This window comes from Somniosus microcephalus, chromosome 23, assembly GCF_052327205.1.
Source record: "Somniosus microcephalus isolate GS21.2 chromosome 23, FLI_Smic_1.0, whole genome shotgun sequence".
NCBI lineage: Eukaryota > Metazoa > Chordata > Chondrichthyes > Squaliformes > Somniosidae > Somniosus > Somniosus microcephalus.
Window position 1 is genome coordinate 16,572,369 of NC_141009.1, and position 17,760 is coordinate 16,590,128.

Below are 17,760 nucleotides of genomic sequence, written 5' to 3' on the forward strand. Positions count from 1 at the left end.
TTCGCGAATAGCGAAGGCGGCTTTACCTTCAGGGTAGCCAGGCCGCACACTGTGAGGGGCGGCTGGGACCCACCGTACTTGAGCGTGATGCTTTGGTGGTTGCACTGGAAATCCAGGCCCAAGATAACGCTCGCGCATAGATTCTTCATGATTAATACTTTAAAATTATCGTATACAGTCCCGTTAACGGACAATTGTACCGTGCAGTAACCCAGAATGGTCGATGTCTGGGTTTTATCAGCCATAGAGATGGTACCCCGAGTAGGGACCACCTTTAGGGAGAGTTGTCGTGCCAGTTCCGGGTGGATAAAACTCTCCGTGCTTCCACTGTCAATTAAACATTTAACCCCGCACCCGTTTACCTCGATGTCCACCATTGATTTGGATAGCGGGTGGGGCCTGGTCTGGTCCACTGTGACCGATGCCACTGTAGGGCCCTGATCGAGACAAGATGGCGTCCGCGCTGTCTGCTCACAAGATGGCGGACCCCACGAGGTCGGGCACACACCAACTGCTAAACCCCGTGCACGAAGCCTTTGACCAATCGCTCTGTGACTGCTTGAAACGGGAATGGTAGCGTAGTGGTAATGTCACTGGGCTAGTAATCCAGTAAGCCTGGACTAATGATCCAGAGACGTGAGTTCAAATCCTACCACGGCAGCTGGGGAATTTAAATTCAGTTAATTAAATAAATCTGGAATTTAAAAAAAAAAAGCTAGTACCAGTAATGGTGACCATGAAACTATCGGATTGTCGTAAAAACCCAGCTGGTTCACTAATGTCCTTTCGGGAAGGAAATCTGCCGTCCTTACCCGGTCTGGCCTATATGTGACTCCAGACCCACCCAATGTGGTGTGACTCTTAACTGCTCTCTGAAATGGCCTAGCAAGTCGCTCAGTTGTAACTAACCGCTACGAAACAAAATAATAAGAATGAAACCGGACGGACCACCCGGCATCGAACTCTGCACCGACTACGGACATGGCAACGGCACACCCATCCCAGTCAACCCTGCACAGTCCTCCTCACCAACATCTGGGGACTTGTGCCAAAATTGGGCGAGCTGCCCCACAGACTAGTCAAGCAACAGCCTGACATAGTCATACTCACAGAATCACACCTTTCAGTCAATGTCCTGAACTCCTCCATCACTATCCCTGGGTATGTCCTGTCCCACCGGCAGGACAGACCCACCAGGGGTGGCGGCACAGTGGTATACAGTCGGAAAAGAGTAGCACTGGGAGTCCTCAACATTGACTCCGGACTCCACGAAGCCTCATGGCTTCAGGTCAAGCATGGGCAAGGAAACCTCCTGCTGATTACTACCTACCGCCCTCATAGATTCATAGAATAGTACAGCACAGAAGGAGGCCATTTGGCCCATCGAGTCTGCTCCTCAGCTGATGAATCAGTACTCCTCCATGTTGAACACCACTTGGAAGAAGCACTGAGAGTAGCAAGGGCACAGAATGTACTCTGAGTGGGGGCCTTCAGTGTCCATCACCAAGAGTGGCTCGGTAGCACCGCTACTGACCGAGTCCTGAAGGATATAGCTGCCAGTCTGGGCCTCTGGGGACTTGTGCCAAAATTGGGCGAGCTGTTCCACAGACTAGTCAAGCAACAGCCTGACATAGTCATACTCACAGAATCATACCTTTCAGTCAATGTCCCGAACTCCTCCATCACCATCAAGTCCTCAGGTGGTGAGAGAACCAACACGAGGGGAAAAACCTACTTGACCTCGTCCTCACCAATCTACCTGTCGCAGATGCATCTGTCCATGACCGCATTGGTAGGAGTGATCACCGCACAGTCATTGTGGAGACGAAGTCCCGTCTTCACACTGAGAACACCCTCCATCGTGTTGTGTGGCACTACCACCGTGCTAAAAGGGATAGGTTCAGAACAGATCTAGCAGCTCAAAACTGGGCATCCATGAGGCGCTGTGGGCCATCAGCAGCAGCAGAATTGTATTCCACCACAATCTGTAACCTCATGGCCCGGCATATCTCTCACTCTACTATTACCACCAAGCCAGGGGACTAACCCTGGTTCAATAAGGAGTGTAGAAGAGCATGCCAGGAGCAGCACCAGGCGTACCTAAAAATGAGGTGCCAACCTGGGGAAGCTGCAACACAGGACTACATGCGTGCTAAAAAGCGGAAGCAGCATGCTATAGACAGGGCTAAGCGATCCACAATCAACGGATCAGATCAAAGCTCTGTAGTCCTGCCACATCCAGTCGTGAATGGTGGTGGACCATTAAACAACTAACGGGAGGAGGAGGCTTCAAGAATATCCCCATCCTCAATGATGGTGGAGCCCAGCACGTGAGTGCAAAAGACAAGGCTGAAGCATTTGCAACCAACTTCAGCCAGAAGTGCCGAGTGGATAATCCATATCGGCCTACTCCCGAGGTCCCCACCATCACAGAAGCCGTGATATCAAGAAACGGCTGAGCGCACTGGATACAGCAAAGGCTATGGGCCCTGACAACATCCCGGCTATTGTGCTGAAGGCTTGTGCTCCGGAACTAGCCGCGCCTCTAGCCAAGCTGTTCCAGTACAGCTACAACACTGGCATCTATCTGACAATGTGGAAAACTGCCCAGGTATGTCCTGGCCACAAAAAGCAGGACAAATCCAACCTGGCCAATTACCGCCCCATCAGTCTACTCTCAATCATCAGAAAAGTGATGGAAAGTGTCATCGACAGTGCTATCAAGTGACACTTACTCACCAATACCCTGCTCACTGATGCCCAGTTTGGGTTCCGCCAAGACAACTCGGCTCCCGACCTCATTACAGCCTTGGTCCAAACATGGACAAAGGAGCTGAATTCCAGAGGTGAGCTGCGAGTGAATGGCCTTGACATCAAGGCAGCATTTGACCAAGTCTGGCATCAAGGAGCCGTAGTAAAACTGAAGTCAGTGGGAATCGGGGAAAGCGCTCCACTGGCTGGAGTCATACCTAGCACAAAGGAAGATGGTTGTGGTGGTTGAAGATCAATCATCACAGCCCCAGGACATCGCTGCAGGAGTTCCTCAGGGCAGTGTCCTAGGCCCAACCATCTTCAGCTGCTTCATCAATGACCTTCCCTCCAACATAAGGTCAGAAATGGGGATGTTCGCTGATGGCTACACAGTGTTCAGCGCCATTCACAACTCCACAGATGATGAAGCAGTCCATGCCCGCATGCAACAAGACCTGGACGACGTTCAGGCTTGGGCTTAAGTGGTAGGTAACATTCGCGCCACAGAAGTGCCAGGCAATGACCATCTCCAACAAGCGAGAGTCTAACCACCTCCCCTTGACATTCAATGGCATTAGCATTGCCGAATCTCCCACTATCAACATCCTGGGGGTCACCATTAACCAGAAACTTAACTGGACCAGCCACATAAATACTGTGGCAACAAGAGCAGGTCAGAGGCTAGGTATTCTGCGGCGAGTGTCTCACCTCCTGACTCCCCAAAGCTTTTCCACCATCTACAAGGCACAAGTAAGAAGTGTGTTGGAATACTCTCCACTTGCCTGGATGAGTGCAGCTCCAACAACAGCTCGACATCATCCAGGACAAAGCAGCTCGCTTGATTGGCACCCCATCCACCACCTTAAACATTCACTCCCTCCACCACTGGCGTACCATGGCTGTAGTATGTACCATCTACAAGATGCACTGCAGCAACTCGCCAAGGCTTCTTCGGCAGCGCCTCCCGAACCTGCGACCTCTTCCACCTAGCAGGACAAGGGCAGCAGGCGCATGGGAACACCACCACCTCCAAGTTCCCCTCCAAGTCACACACCATCCTGACTTAGAAGTATATCGCCGATCCTTCATCGTTGCTGGGTCAAAATCCTGGAACTCCCTCCCTAACAGCACTGTGGGAGTAACTTCACCACACGGACTGCAGCGGTTCAAGAAGGCGGCTCACCACCACCTTCTCGAGGGTAACTAGGGATGGGCAATAGATGCTGGCATTGCCAGCGACACCCTGATCCCATAAATAAATTTTTTAACAGTTCCAAGTGCCTTGGGCCAATCGCTCTGTGACTACCTGTTACAGGATCCATTGCTCATAACTTCCTCAGTTTCATAGAATTATATGATGGTACAGCACATTCGGCCCTTCAGTGCCTTTTCCCCACAGGCCACCTTAAGGAGTATCTCTCCTTCGCTGACTCGTGCTGTGGAATGTGGTGCTGGCTGCCCTCTGCTCATTCCTCATGTGTGAGCCTTGTCGGTCAGTTCGGGAAGGCTGTGTAGCGTGGCGGAGAGGGGGCTTCACAGCCGAGTCTGATTCTGTCCTCACTTTCTGGGGGTGGGGGGGCGGTCACTAGATAGTGATCGTCAGCAGGAACCCTGGCTGATTTTCTTTTTTCTCTCCATCTGCTGGCTTTCCCGGGGACACTGGCACAAATTGCTGCCTGCACCATCCGGCTGCCCCAACCTCACTCGCTCTGCCTACAGGCTGAATGCCCAGGCTGTTCTGGTTACCATGAGTGGGCCCCACTCTTCCTGGTTGCAATAGGGAGTTTGCAGGCACAGACACAAGTTTTGAGTTAGACATAGAAACATAGAAGCAGGAGTAGGCCATTCGGCCCTTCGAGCCTGCTCCGCCATTCAATATGATCATGGCTGATCCTCTATCTCAATACCATATTCCCGCTCTCTCCCCATACCCCTTGATGCCTTTTGTGATTAGAAATCTATCTATCTCCTTCTTAAATATATTCAGTGACTTGGCCTCCACAGCCTTCTGTGGTAGAGGATTCCACAGGTTCACCACCCTCTGAGTGAAGAAAGTTCTCCTCATCTCAGTCCTAAATGTCCTCCCCCTTATCCTGCGACTGTGATCCCTCGTTCTAGACCCCCCCAGCCAGGGGAAACATCCTCCTTGCATCCAGTCTGTTTAGCCCTGTCAGAATTTAATACGTTTGTCAGCATTCATTGTTTTTGTTGCTTTTTCTCAGTAAAAGTGGGAGGGTCTTCCCTCTGTCGCTGTACTGCCCCCTTATTCACATCACAAATGCCTCCGTTCAGCGGGAAGACTTCCATCCACATTGAAGGGGTTAGAAGAGAGCCAGCTGACCCTAAAATCCAAGGCATTTCTTTTCCACGACCAAACTTCTTTTTTTTTTGCTTCCTGGGCAGATTAGTACAGCGGAATTTTGGGGAATCTGGTACCAACCAATCCGGAATGGGAAAGAATGGGGTGTTTTTTTTTTAGCACAATCACGAGCTCCGGCTTATTCAGATACCTTAAGATGTAGAATGTTTGTGAAAATATGGCGTGTTTTCCAGTTCCGGTGTTGGTGGAATAGTAACAGGAGGAGGCAATTCAGCCCCTCGAGCCTGTTGCGCCACTTGTGGCTGACCTGTATCTCCGCTCCATCTACTCGCCATGATTCCGTAACCCTCAGTAGCCTAGCCTAACAAAAAATCGATCGATCTCAGTCTTGAAATTTTTATTTGACCCCCCCCCCCGTACCCACAGTCTTTGAAGGGAGAGAGTTCCAGGTTTGAGTGAAGCAGTCCTTCGCCCCTGAATGGCGTGGCTCTAATTTTAAGGTTGTGCCCCCTTGTTCTGGACTCCTCCCCACCCCCCAGCAGAGGAAATAAACTCATTTGCTGCGATTTGTGAGCTTGGAACCTGCTTTAACCATCAGAGGTTGAACACATTGGGTGGCGCAGGAGAATCTAGAGCCTCGTGCGCACGATTTCATTAAAGAACCCTGTGCTGGAGCGGAAGAAACGCCTGCTTGGCAACATATCAAGGGGCGGGGGGGTGGTGTTGCTGTAGATCTTATTCTTTGTTCTCGAGTGGCTGGCATTGCCCATCTGCAGCAATTACTTTGTTCAACCGAGTATCTTGCTGGGCCACTTCAGAAGGCGGCAGGAGCCAACCACATAGCGTGGGCTCGTCACAAGGCTTGGGATTTGTGGCCTTGGAGCCCGCTTTAACCATCAGAGGTTGAGCAGGTTGGCTGGAGCTCGGAAGGGGGTGTTCTTCCATGAAAGGCATTAGTGAACCAGTTGAGGTATTGTGACAATCCACCATTTTTCTCCCCAGGTGGCAGTCCATAATTTCACAGTTGCCATGGGAGTGTGAACTTATGAGTTATTGGATTGATAGCCCAGTATCTTAACCACTACACTGCTGTACCCTTGGGGATCGACTCTGTGGTTGTGAATTGGCCAGATCTCTTGTGGCTGAAGAAATAGAAATGTGTGCAGGTGCTGCCCTCTGGTGGATTTCGATAGTAAAATCACTGCATAACACCTGGTCATTGCAGCAAGATAGAAAGAACTGTCCTTTATTACATCATAGAATGGTTACAGCACGGAAGGAGGCCCGTCGAGCCCGTGCCGGCTCTCTGCAAGAGCACTTACACCCCCACCGCCCTTTCCCCGTAGCCCTGCAATTTTTTTTTCCATCAGATACTTATCCAACTCCCTTTTGAAAGCCGTGATTGAATCTGTCTCCACCACCCTTTCAGGCAGCCATCGGGTTTCAGCGTTCTTGAGTCTGCAAGTGGATCAGTTACGTGGGTAGCTGCTGATCCAGTTGGTAAATGGACTGAATGGTAGGGGATTGAGCCGTACACATTCAGAGTTAGAAGGATATGCTGAGGGAGGCTCATGTGTGGCATAAATGCCGGCACAGACCAATTGGGCCGAATGGCCTGTTTCTGTGCAGTATATTGAAATTATATAAATCAAATAGTGCATTGTGCATGGCTGCTGTTTAATTGGAGGAGGGTGGCGGGGAGGTTGAATTGACCCTCATAGACATGTAAGAGTTCCTGCTCCGGATTGTTATTGCTGGTGGAGTATACTCGTTTTTGGATGTCGGTGAGGATGGATCGTATTCATTTGCAATGTCCCCTGAAGTTGAATAGCCAACTTAAAGCTCTTGACTCATAGGTGAATAAGGGAGGCTTGAGTGAGGTACTGGTGCGTACCCCAGCAATGGTCAGCATCCCCAGGAGGAGATGAGAGAAAACTGAGGGAAGAAAAATTACTTGCATCAACACCATACTGAGTAACGGTGGCCCAAAATTCAGGGGTTGGGGGGGGAATGCTGCAGAATGCTGTTGGAGGGGGTGATGTACGAGAAATAGCTTCTCATTGAGAGGGGAGGAGGGCAGGGTCGCCTGAGAGATACACTGAGAGAATGATGGTTTTCTTTGCTTGGTATTTTCACTGGAGAAACATGGAGAAAGATGAGCTATAACTGGAAGCCTTTACCTGAAGCGGTGCTGAAGGTCGCTCGGAATTCATTCCGATGACCGGGACGCACTGGAGCTGTGTGTGATGTGCAGTGTCTTGTTTTGTTAAATTGTTACTGGGTGTCAAACTAACAACAAAAAAAAGAGGCGCTTTAAAATTGAAATTATATAAATCTGATATAGTGCATTGTGCATGGCTGCTGTTTAATTGGAGGGGGGTGGCGGAGAGGTTGAATTGACCCCCATAGACATTACATTAGGTTTTAGACTGCGCTCAGCTTTATTCTGACTGACTGGAGCTGCAGGTACTGGAGTGAGTCTGGTTGCCCTCTGCTTTTACAGTCTTTTTTTCTTCCCTCCTCTTCTGAAAGCATCGACTTTATCTCCAATTCGGGTTCCACGGGCATTGGCTAGATTCAGATAACTCGTCTGAATGCATCAGCCAAGGCAGTGAGCATCACAGCAGAACCAACCCCAGTCCTTATCCAATGTCCCCCCCCACCCCACACATGTCATTTCCAGCAGGACGTGGCGGGAACCCTGGCTTACTTCCCTCCGCCCCACCCAGCCGACCGATTAGTTAGCGCCTCGGCTGCAATCGTCACGAGAATCTCAGCCAGGCCCCTCGTTGTCTCCATGACTCATAAAGTCCCCACCATACTGGAGCACCAGGGGAGTTGAAGCCAGTTGTAGCACTCCTGGGGCCACTACATGCCGAGATCAACTAACTGAGACCGAGGATCGAACTTGAGACCCTCTTGTCTGGGCTGGTACACACAGTGCAGCGTATTTCCCAACTGAGCTACCGGTGAGAGAGAGCGACTAACACGCTGAACCTCTCCTTGTTTTTTGTCTAGCAATTGGCAAAGAATGATTAAGAACTGGGCAGTTGTTGTCAGCAATTCAGAAATCCACAGATTCACCTACACAACCAGTAGATAGCAGCACACCACAGTTCCTGCAGTGTATTAGTTACAGAGGAGGCAACATTGAATAATTTGTCCCCGGGTGCCCAGTGAGACTTTCCGATGCAGGCTTGAGTAATTGGCTGGTCCGATGTCCCTGGCATGGTTTGGGTCAGTGAGTATTTCTGCTGCAGACCTGTGTTTTCCCCCTGAAAGCTGGTCAGTGATTTTAAGTGAAGAATTCATTTGTTGTGTCTTCGCTCCTCTTTCCCTAGGATTACGCGATACAGAATGGCTGGGCCGATCGCAGATCCTGAAGCGAGGACCTGTGACGTATTACATTGATGGCGCTCACACAATTGGTAGTATAAAGGTGTGTTGGCATGACTCTAGGATCTGGCCTCTTCATTGGTGCTGTGGGTGCGACTTTGCATCTGTAGCACTGCGTCATTGACTTTTTGTCAAGGGCCGCTATCCCAACCAGTGCCTTGAACAAGGGCTCTCTGAACTGCTTGCAGCACGCTACACCATATGATCCGAGTCTGCGCATCCAATTCCCCACACACCGTGCTCCTGATTTCAATCGTCTAATTGTGGGCAGTTGCCAAACGGAAGCCAAAAACTCCCTCATAAGAGCAGGAGATAAACTCCAAAGCCAATAGCTGTGTTGTAACAGGGCCCTTTCTCTTTCTGTATGGAAGCCGGGATAGCCTTCCCTCCTAACCAATGTTCCCTCTTATTTTTTTGGGGGGGGCGGGTGTGCAGTCCCTTTAAGTGGCTGCGTGACCCGTTCAAATTTTCACGCATGCGTGGTTTCTCCCGTGTAAAAGCCGGTGGAGCGGCCTGCGCAGGACCTGCATGGTCGAGCAGCTTGGTGGAAATGTTGCTCCTAACCCTTGCTTTCCATTCCTGGGGAGGAATCCGCAGTGAAACTCCCAACATCCTGGAGCTGGACTGGCACTGAGTGGAGGACCAGAGACACCTGGAGCAGCAAGGCCCACAATGGTGCAAATGGTCATTTTGTGACGGAGAATTGACGGAGTGGAAGGGCTCCAGGCATTGATGTGAGCATTATGGAGTGGGGATGTCTGTATGTTTGTGGGGTGGTGTGGGGTTCATATCCCTTGTATAGGACTGGGTGAGATAAGAATGTGGAAAATCCACATGATTTCTGAGTTACAATCTGTGACTGTCCTGTATGTGAAGAGATGACACCACAGTTCGTTCTGCCTAACCTCAGTCACTCTCTGCCCACTGTGATGGCAGTTAGCAGAGTGTCTTTAAATAACACTACTGGGGAAACATATTTGCAAAGAGCTGTGTTGTAGGAACAGGAAAAAACAGTATAGCACTTGGGTCATGCTTACCCCAACTTAAGGCGCTAGAACATCAGGATTGAGATTCCCTCCTAAAGGATGAGTTCGCCCAAAGCTGGTCTTTGTGATGGAGACGATCTGGGGTCAGAAGCTCAGCTTGGGGTCAGATGGGACACTGAGATTTGTGAACAGTCTGGTTCAGTCCGAGATGGTGGCTGGGGAGGGGGGTGGAATTGCTGGCAAGAGTATGGAGTTTGGACAACACAAAGGCAGTGGAGGTGGTGGGGAGGTACAGCTGGGTGTCGAAGACATGTATGTGGAGGCTGGTATGTCTGTGGATGGTGTCGCAAGAGGCTGCATGTAGATGAAGATAAGAAAGGGGCTATGGATAGAGGGACTCTGGAAATAATGGCACCAGAGCGGAAAGACAAGTCATTGCTGGCGATGATCTGGCTATGGTTGGCTAGCTAAAGGTTGGAGCCAAGTGAGGATAGTCCCACAGAGTTGGACAACAGAGGAGAGGTGTTGGAGGAGCAGGGTGTAGTCAACCATGTCAAAGGCTGCAGAGAAAATGAGAGATAATGCAGCACAGTTCCAGAGAATGATTGTTGTCTTTGGTTAGGGCCGTGTTCTCCGGGGCAGAAACCTGGTTGAGAAATTGAAACAGGGTGTTGCGGGAAAGATGGGGCACAGATTTTGGAGGTGGCAACATGTTCAAGAACTTGGAGAGGAAAGAGTTTGTATTTGGGGGTGGTGGTTTGCAAGGAAAGAGGAGCAGTGGGTGTTTTTTGGGGGGAGGGGGTAATGACAGCAGTTTTGAAAGAGAGGGGGACTATGCACAGAGAGGGATAAAGTTACAGGAGAAGTTGTGATCCTGTACAGTTCTGTTCTTGGTGTGTGAGCATTATTGGTTACAGTAGCAAAGTGGTTATTGTCCCTGGAGTAGTAATCCAGAGGCCTGGCCTAATGATCCAGAGGCCCGAGTTCAAATCCCACCACGGCACCTGGGGAATTTAAATTCAATTAAATAAATCTGGAATAAAAAGCTAGTATCATAATGGTGACTGTGAAACTACCAGATTGTTGCAAAAACCCAAATGGTTCACTAATGTCCTTCAGGGAAGGAAATCTGCTGCTCTTACCCGGTCTGGCCTATTTGTCACTCCAGACCCACAGCAATGTGGTTGACTCTTAACTGCCCTCTGAAATGTCCGAGCAAGCCACTCGGTTGTATTTAAGAAGATGGCTCATCAGCACCACCTTGCCGGCGACGCCCACATCCAATGAATGAATAAAAAACAAAACTCTGCTCTTGTTTTCAGGCCTGTGTCAGGTGGTTTCGGGAGCAGTCACTTAAGGGGGCGAAAGCTGTGGAGTAAGTACCTGCAACTGTGTGACGTTTAACGGGATCGACACGAGCAGCTGCTTAGGGCTTGTACTATAATACCATGCCTGGACACATTATATCTGCAAGTTATTTACGTTGCAACAGGTTGCCCCACCGACAGCTCAGTGACTGAATACAGTGCCTGGCTGGCATTCACTGAGCCACACAGACAGACAGGCAGGTCCCAGGATTGATGCTGGTCTGTGCTGAGTGAGCAAATCTCGGTTTGAGCAGGCATTGAGGTGATAAAATGACCTCCATGCTATTTAACGAGGGGGTGGGTGGGGTGGGTGGGGGAGATAAATCAACCATGGTTCTCGCTTTTGATCACTGTCCAGAGACTCCTGCTAGAGGCATGTGTGTAGTGGTTGGGTGAGGCCAAAGGACTGAACAAGACTTGGAAAAGACCATTATGGTTCATGGGGCCAGAGCCAAACTCTTATCTTTCCTATGCCTTTTGCCAAATACTGTATAGGCTCTGCTGAAGTTTACCGACAATCCACCTCCACAGCTTCACCAGGCACTCCGCTCTGCACATTCTCTCTTTCTTCGACAACGCCTCCCAAACCCGTGACCCCTATCACCTAGAAGGACAAGGGCAGCAGGCGCACGGGAACACCCATCACCTGCAAGTTCCCCTCCAAGTCACACACCATCCTGACTTGGAAGTATATCACTGATCCTTCATCGTCGCTGGGTCAAAATCCTGGAACTCCCTCCCTAACAGCACTGTGGGAGCACCTTCACCACACGGACTGCAGCCGTTCAACAAGGTGACTCACCACCACCTCGAGGGCAATTAGGGATGGGCAATAAATGCTGGCCTTGCCAGCGAAGCCCACATCCCATAAACAAATTAAAAAAAAAACATTTATCACTCCCTCCGTGTGTGAGTGTATACGTGTGTGTGGAAGCTTTGTTATACCCTCTCCGAAGCCAAGATGTCCTTACAGTAGTATGGTGACCAAAGTCGCTCTGTACAGACTCACTGCTGCTGCCTGAGAATATTAGCAGACAGGATTGGGTTGACCTCAAGCCAAGGTATTTCCCATTGGTGTTATTTTGATGGCAGAGTTTACACTGTTCAAAACGTTAAAATAAATAGGCATCACTCTGTAGGCTCATCAGTCAAGAATGCCAGTCGTGGAGGGCACTGGCAACAGCTGCCACCTAGATAACTATTCCAGTCTGGGTCAGCGCCTACAGGAGAATTTAAAGTGAGCCTTATAAAGTGGGTGGCTGTATTCATTGTTTGAATACCGTGATCCTCTTTACTTACCTGTGTACTAGTACATTGCTGCTCACAGCACTCAAGAAATGTGTAGCCCGGAATTAGTCATCTTGGCTTAGATGGTAGGGTGGGGGCAATGGAACACACTGCCCAGACCCCGGGGGGAGGGGGGGAATGGAACACACTGCCCAGACCCCGGGGGAGGGGGGAATGGAACACACTGCCCAGACCCCCGGGGGAGGGGGGAATGGAACACACTGCCCAGACCCCCGGGGGAGGGGGGAATGGAACACACTGCCCAGACCCCCGGGGGAGGGGGGAATGGAACACACTGCCCAGACCCCCGGGGGAGGGGGGAATGGAACACTGCCCAGACCCCCGGGGGAGGGGGGAATGGAACACACTGCCCAGACCCCCGGGGGAGGGGGGAATGGAACACACTGCCCAGACCCCCGGGGGAGGGGTGAATGGAACACACTGCCCAGACCCCCGGGGGAGGGGGGACTGGAACACACTGCCCAGACCCCCGGGGGAGGGGGGAAATGGAACACACTGCCCAGACCCCCGGGGGAGGGGGGAATGGAACACACTGCCCAGACCCCCGGGGGAGGGGGGAATGGAACACACTGCCCAGACCCCCGGGGGAGGGGGGAATGGAACACACTGCCCAGACCCCCGGGGGAGGGGGGAATGGAACACACTGCCCAGACCCCCGGGGGAGGGGGGAATGGAACACACTGCCCAGACCCCCGGGGGAGGGGGGAATGGAACACACTGCCCAGACCCCCGGGGGAGGGGGGAATGGAACACACTGCCCAGACCCCCGGGGGAGGGGGGAATGGAACACACTGCCCAGACCCTCGGGGGAGGGGGGGAATGGAACACACTGCACAGACCCCCGGGGGAGGGGGAATGGAACACACTGCCCAGACCCCCGGGGGATGGCGGGGGGGAATGGAACACACTGCCCAGACCCCCGGGGGAGGGGGGGGCACACACTGCCGAGACCCCAGGGGAGGGGGGGGGGAACGCACTGCCCAGACCCCGGGGGAGGGGGAGGGGAACACACTGCCGAGACCCCGGGGGAGGGGGGAATGGAACACACTGCCCAGACCCCCGGGGGAGGGGAGGGAATGGAACACACTGCCCAGACCCCGGGGGAGGGGGGAATGGAACACACTGCCCAGACCCCGGGGGGAGGGGGGGAATGGAACACACTGCCCAGACCCCCGGGGGAGGGGGAATGGAACACACTGCCCAGACACTGGGGGAGGGGGAAATGGAACACACTGCCCAGACCCTGGGGGAGGGGGGAATGGAACACACTGCCCAGCCCCCGGGGGAGGGGGGGAATGGAACACACTGCCCAGACCCTGGGGGAGGGGGGAATGGAACACACTGCCCAGCCCCCGGGGGAGGGGGGAATGGAACGCACTGCCCAGACCCCCAGGGGGTAGGGAATGGAACACACTGCCCAGACCCTGGGGGAGGGAGGAATGGAACACACTGCCCAGACCCTGGGGGAGGGGGGAATGGAACACACTGCCCAGCCCCCGGGTGAGGGGGGAATGGAACACACTGCCCAGACCCTGGCAGGTAAGGGATATGGAACTGCAAGTGTGAAGTTGATATTGGGGTTTCTGATTATTGTGCTGTTCTTTTCTTCTGGCAGAGGACCCGTGGTACAAGTGTTGCTGTTCAACATGACGGGAGAACGAGATGCTGCCGCACTCCTCAAACTGCTCGTGGTAAGAATGGGCTGGACAGTGATTCATGTGGAGAACTGGAAGTTTGGTCTGGTTGCTCGGTGTGTCGGAGGACTAAAGTGTTATAATTAGGAAGGCACTTGTATGCTCCCGAGATTTTAGAGTTTAGCCTCGTCACTGCAGCCTCATCTCCTACCGGCCGGTTACAAAGTAAGAACGTAAGAAATAGAAGCAGGAGTCGGCCATCCGGCCCCTCGAGCCTGCTCCGCCATTCAGTAAGATCATGGCTGATCTTCTACTTCATGTTGAGCATATTCAAGGCTGAGATAGATAGATTTTTGGATTCTAGGGGAGTCGAGGGATATGGGCATTGGGCAGGAAATATATGCCCATTCTACTCGAGGTCTGTAGTGTGTTCCATTACCCTACCCTGCCAGTTTTCCGCCCGATCCCCATTTCCCTTGATTCCCCATGAGTCCAAAAATCTATCGATCTCAGCCTTGAATATACTCAATGACTCAGCATCCACAGCCCTCTGGAGCAGAGAATTCCAAAGATTCACAACCCTCCGAGTGTAGAAATTCCTCCTCCTCTCAGTCCTAAATGGCCGACCCCTTATCCTGAGACTATGAACCCCCAGTTCTAGACTCTCCAGCCAGGGGAAACAGCCTCTCGGCATCTACCCTGTCAAGCCCTCTAGGAATGTTATACGTTTCAATGAGTTAACCTCTCATTCTTCTAAACTTCTCAATCTCTCCTCCTAGGACAACCCCCTCACCCCAGGAATCAATCCAAGTCACACTGGTAGAAGCACAGGCCCTGTGTGGTACGTGGATAACGGAAGGAGTGGACAGAGTGAAAAATTAACTTGCAATGGGGAAAACAAACTGGATTTTCTTTACCTCTTCCAGTGGGTTACCTTCAGAGGACCCAATAGTTCAGGTTTTGAAAACCTTTGCTTGCCACGCTTCCTAAAGAATGTACAGGCAGCGGCCAGGGAACAGAGGAATGACCCTGGGGAACTGAGTGGCACAGTGGGCTTCAAACCCAGCTGAGACTGAGGGGATAAAAGTTTCTGCTGGCTGGAAGGGGTCCTATGTGAATGAGTTTGGGCAGTCTAGTTCCTAGCGGGCAGGAGCCTACAGCACAAAACCGCCCATACTTTAGTATTGAGTGGCAATGTCACTTGGATGGTCCTAAGGATGGTTGGCATGGGGAATGTGGAAAAAATGCCACACTGATGTACTGGGGAGTGCTGTTCTGATGTTGGGGTTGTCCCATCTAATTTAGGTTAACCAGCCAACAGAACCCCACATTGTTGGTGATGTACCTGCACAAGTGCACACAAAAAGGATACGACAAGCTCAACAAGCGACCGCTGCCCCCCCCGCCATCCAGCTCCACTCCGAGGGTTGGGAATCTTTGGAATTCTCTACCCCCCCAGAGGGCTGTGGGTGCTGAAACATTGAGCATATTCAAGGCTGTGATCGATAGATTTTTGGACTCTAAGGGGAATCCAGGGATATGGGGATCGGGCTGGGAAGGCGGAGTTGAGGTCGAAGATCAGCTGTGATCATATTGAATGGTGGAACAGGCTCGAGGGGCCGAATGGCCGACTCCTGCTCCTGTGTTCTTATAATTGTCTGGGAAAGGCAAACCCCCCCCCAAGCGAAGACTAACTATATTCTTTCTGCCTCTGCCTAGTTTATTCAGGCAGCGCTGGGTTATTCACCACCTGAAACACTCTCGCGCGTGACACCGCGACCTCTAGGGTGTCGTTTTTTGTATCTCGCCGCTGACGTCGTTGATGATCAATGTTCCCTGTAAAAGCTGCCCTGTGTTCCGCGCAGCCTATTTCTTTTGGTGCGCGGTCCCTTTAAATTTCCACCTATACGCGGTATTTACAAATGGGGAGGCCGGTGAGCAGCCTGGACGGGACCTTTCTCATTACTGCGCGGCCCCGCAGCTTAGAGGGAACGTGGTTGATGACACTCGACAGCTGAGAACCAGATTTGCGTTGACGTTGGCAGATCCAGCCTGGACTGGGAAATCTGAATCACACTTAAATATTTGCAAATCAGTTCCTGTAATTTTTTTTACGTGTCGAACAGGAAAGGTGAGGAAGATCCGTAGGATATGAATAAAAATCGCCCCATGGTGCCATCTATAACCGGTAATTTGTCTCGTTAGCCCACTCGTGGATCATAAATCAAATCCCACGGCTCCGCGCGTATCTGCTGCAAGTTTCTATCTCCTCGCCTCCCCGCATATTTATGATGCCCTGCACTACCCGTATCAAGAGGGCTCATGGTTTGCCCTGAGCTCCGCCTAAGCAGTTTACTGTCAGTCACTTGAGCTTTCCATTGTTTCTTTTTTTTTAAATTCCCTGCTCTCCAGTGAAGCCTCTGACTTCCTCTCCTGGTGCCGTAGCCGATTGGGAAATGAAACTCTGCACTTTCTTGATATTCCTGTGTGCGCGTATGTGGCTGTTCATTGAGTCTGAACAAGAAGTTGCTGTTTCTCTCTCCGTGCACGCACATCCTTTCGCTTCCCTCGCGCGCAACCGTTCATTACACTGTGTCCACGTCCTGTTGTTCTCTTGAGTTGAGGTGTCCCTCGGGCTGGATTATTTCTGTAAAATTGAAGTGATAAATCACGCGCAATGTATAAATTGTTTCCCGTATGTAACAATCAGCAGTTCCTGCTATGAGATGCTCCTTGTATTCTAGATTGTACAGTGAGTGGTAACCAGGCCAGTATTAATGTTGAGTTTCTAGTTCCATTCATCCTTTTCTTCGGTGAAGTTCCCTTTTAAATCTATTTATCTGTCCCTTTCTTTTAGTAGCGAAGTTTGTGGTGTGGGGCAAATGCTGTATCCTAACCCCCCTCTGCCACTGCATCTCGTAATACAAAAAGTGCCGCTGTTAGGACAGAATGCTCGGCACCTGTTTATGGCTTCTGGGTTGACATGTTATCCCTATTCTCAATCGTCTGGGTAAAGTGATGCCACTTGAGCACAGGTACATGAATCGGAGTAGAAGGGAGTGGAGAAAAAAAGTTTTGCGCAAGGGTGCGTTAGTTACAAAGCATAGAAGAAGCACAAGAATTGGCTGCGTGAGGAAAGGAGAATCTGTGAAGGAATAGTGAAAGTTCACAGCCTAAGGTGATGTCACCTTTTAATGTAACCTCTTTCTGCCCCCTCTGGCAATGCTGAATTCCTGATTTCAGCTGCTGGAGCAAAGAGCTGATGGTAAATCCGAGAGCCGTCAGTGGCTACTCTCCGATTAAGAGAAAAGCAGGAGGAGGTCGTGGGGTAGGTCTCTCTTTCGGGCAGGGTTGGTGCTCGGTGTAGGCAGACCGAGATAGCGAGGAAAAATAATGGGAGTCTTGCCCGCTGCTAATAAAACAACCTGATTTGTGATTTCTTTCAGCCTTGTCAGTTTGATTTCGCTGTTTTCTGTCCCAATCTCTTGGAGATGGCTCAGAACCTGAATGCTGGTAAGTGCAGTTCTCATAAATCACTTTTCTTGAAGCGTGGGCTGTAAAAAAGTGGCACTTTTAGGGGCTCCTTTGACGGTTCAGTGGGGGCGTATTGAGCTATACAGACCAAGGATGTCCCAGTTCATGGTGAAACATTGTTCTTTATCAGTATTTGGAAACTGTCCGGGGGAATCAGTGCAAGGTGTTAGACTAGCGCACTGGCACATGAAGATAGCTGACTCGCCTTTTAAACAGATCGTAATCCATCTTGGTCTAGAAACCGATCAATTGCTGATCAATAATAGCATTTTTCCCCATGACCCCTGGTATCATTTCAGCTGATAAGTACATTTTTTTCAATCGCTGTTTACGATGAGAAAGTTGAAACATTAGGACTCTATTCACTGCAGCAGAGAAGGTTACGCTGTGGGGGAATCTAATTGAAGTGTTCAAACTTGCGAGAGGTTGTGAAATATTAAACCGTGAAAGATTTTCACTGTCTG

General features: G+C 51.1%; 1 protein-coding gene across 1 annotated transcript in view; it reads left to right on the forward strand.

Moving 5' to 3' along the window:
• fpgs (folylpolyglutamate synthase) overlaps nt 1–17,760 on the forward strand; it is a 65,097-nt gene that overhangs the window by 39,263 nt on the left and 8,074 nt on the right. The window contains exons 12-15 of the mRNA XM_085965487.1: nt 8,413–8,510; nt 10,776–10,828; nt 13,744–13,819; nt 17,209–17,275. Of these exons, the coding sequence (XP_085821613.1) occupies nt 8,413–8,510; nt 10,776–10,828; nt 13,744–13,819; nt 17,209–17,275 (294 nt within the window). The remainder of the gene's footprint in view (nt 1–8,412; nt 8,511–10,775; nt 10,829–13,743; nt 13,820–17,208; nt 17,276–17,760) is intronic.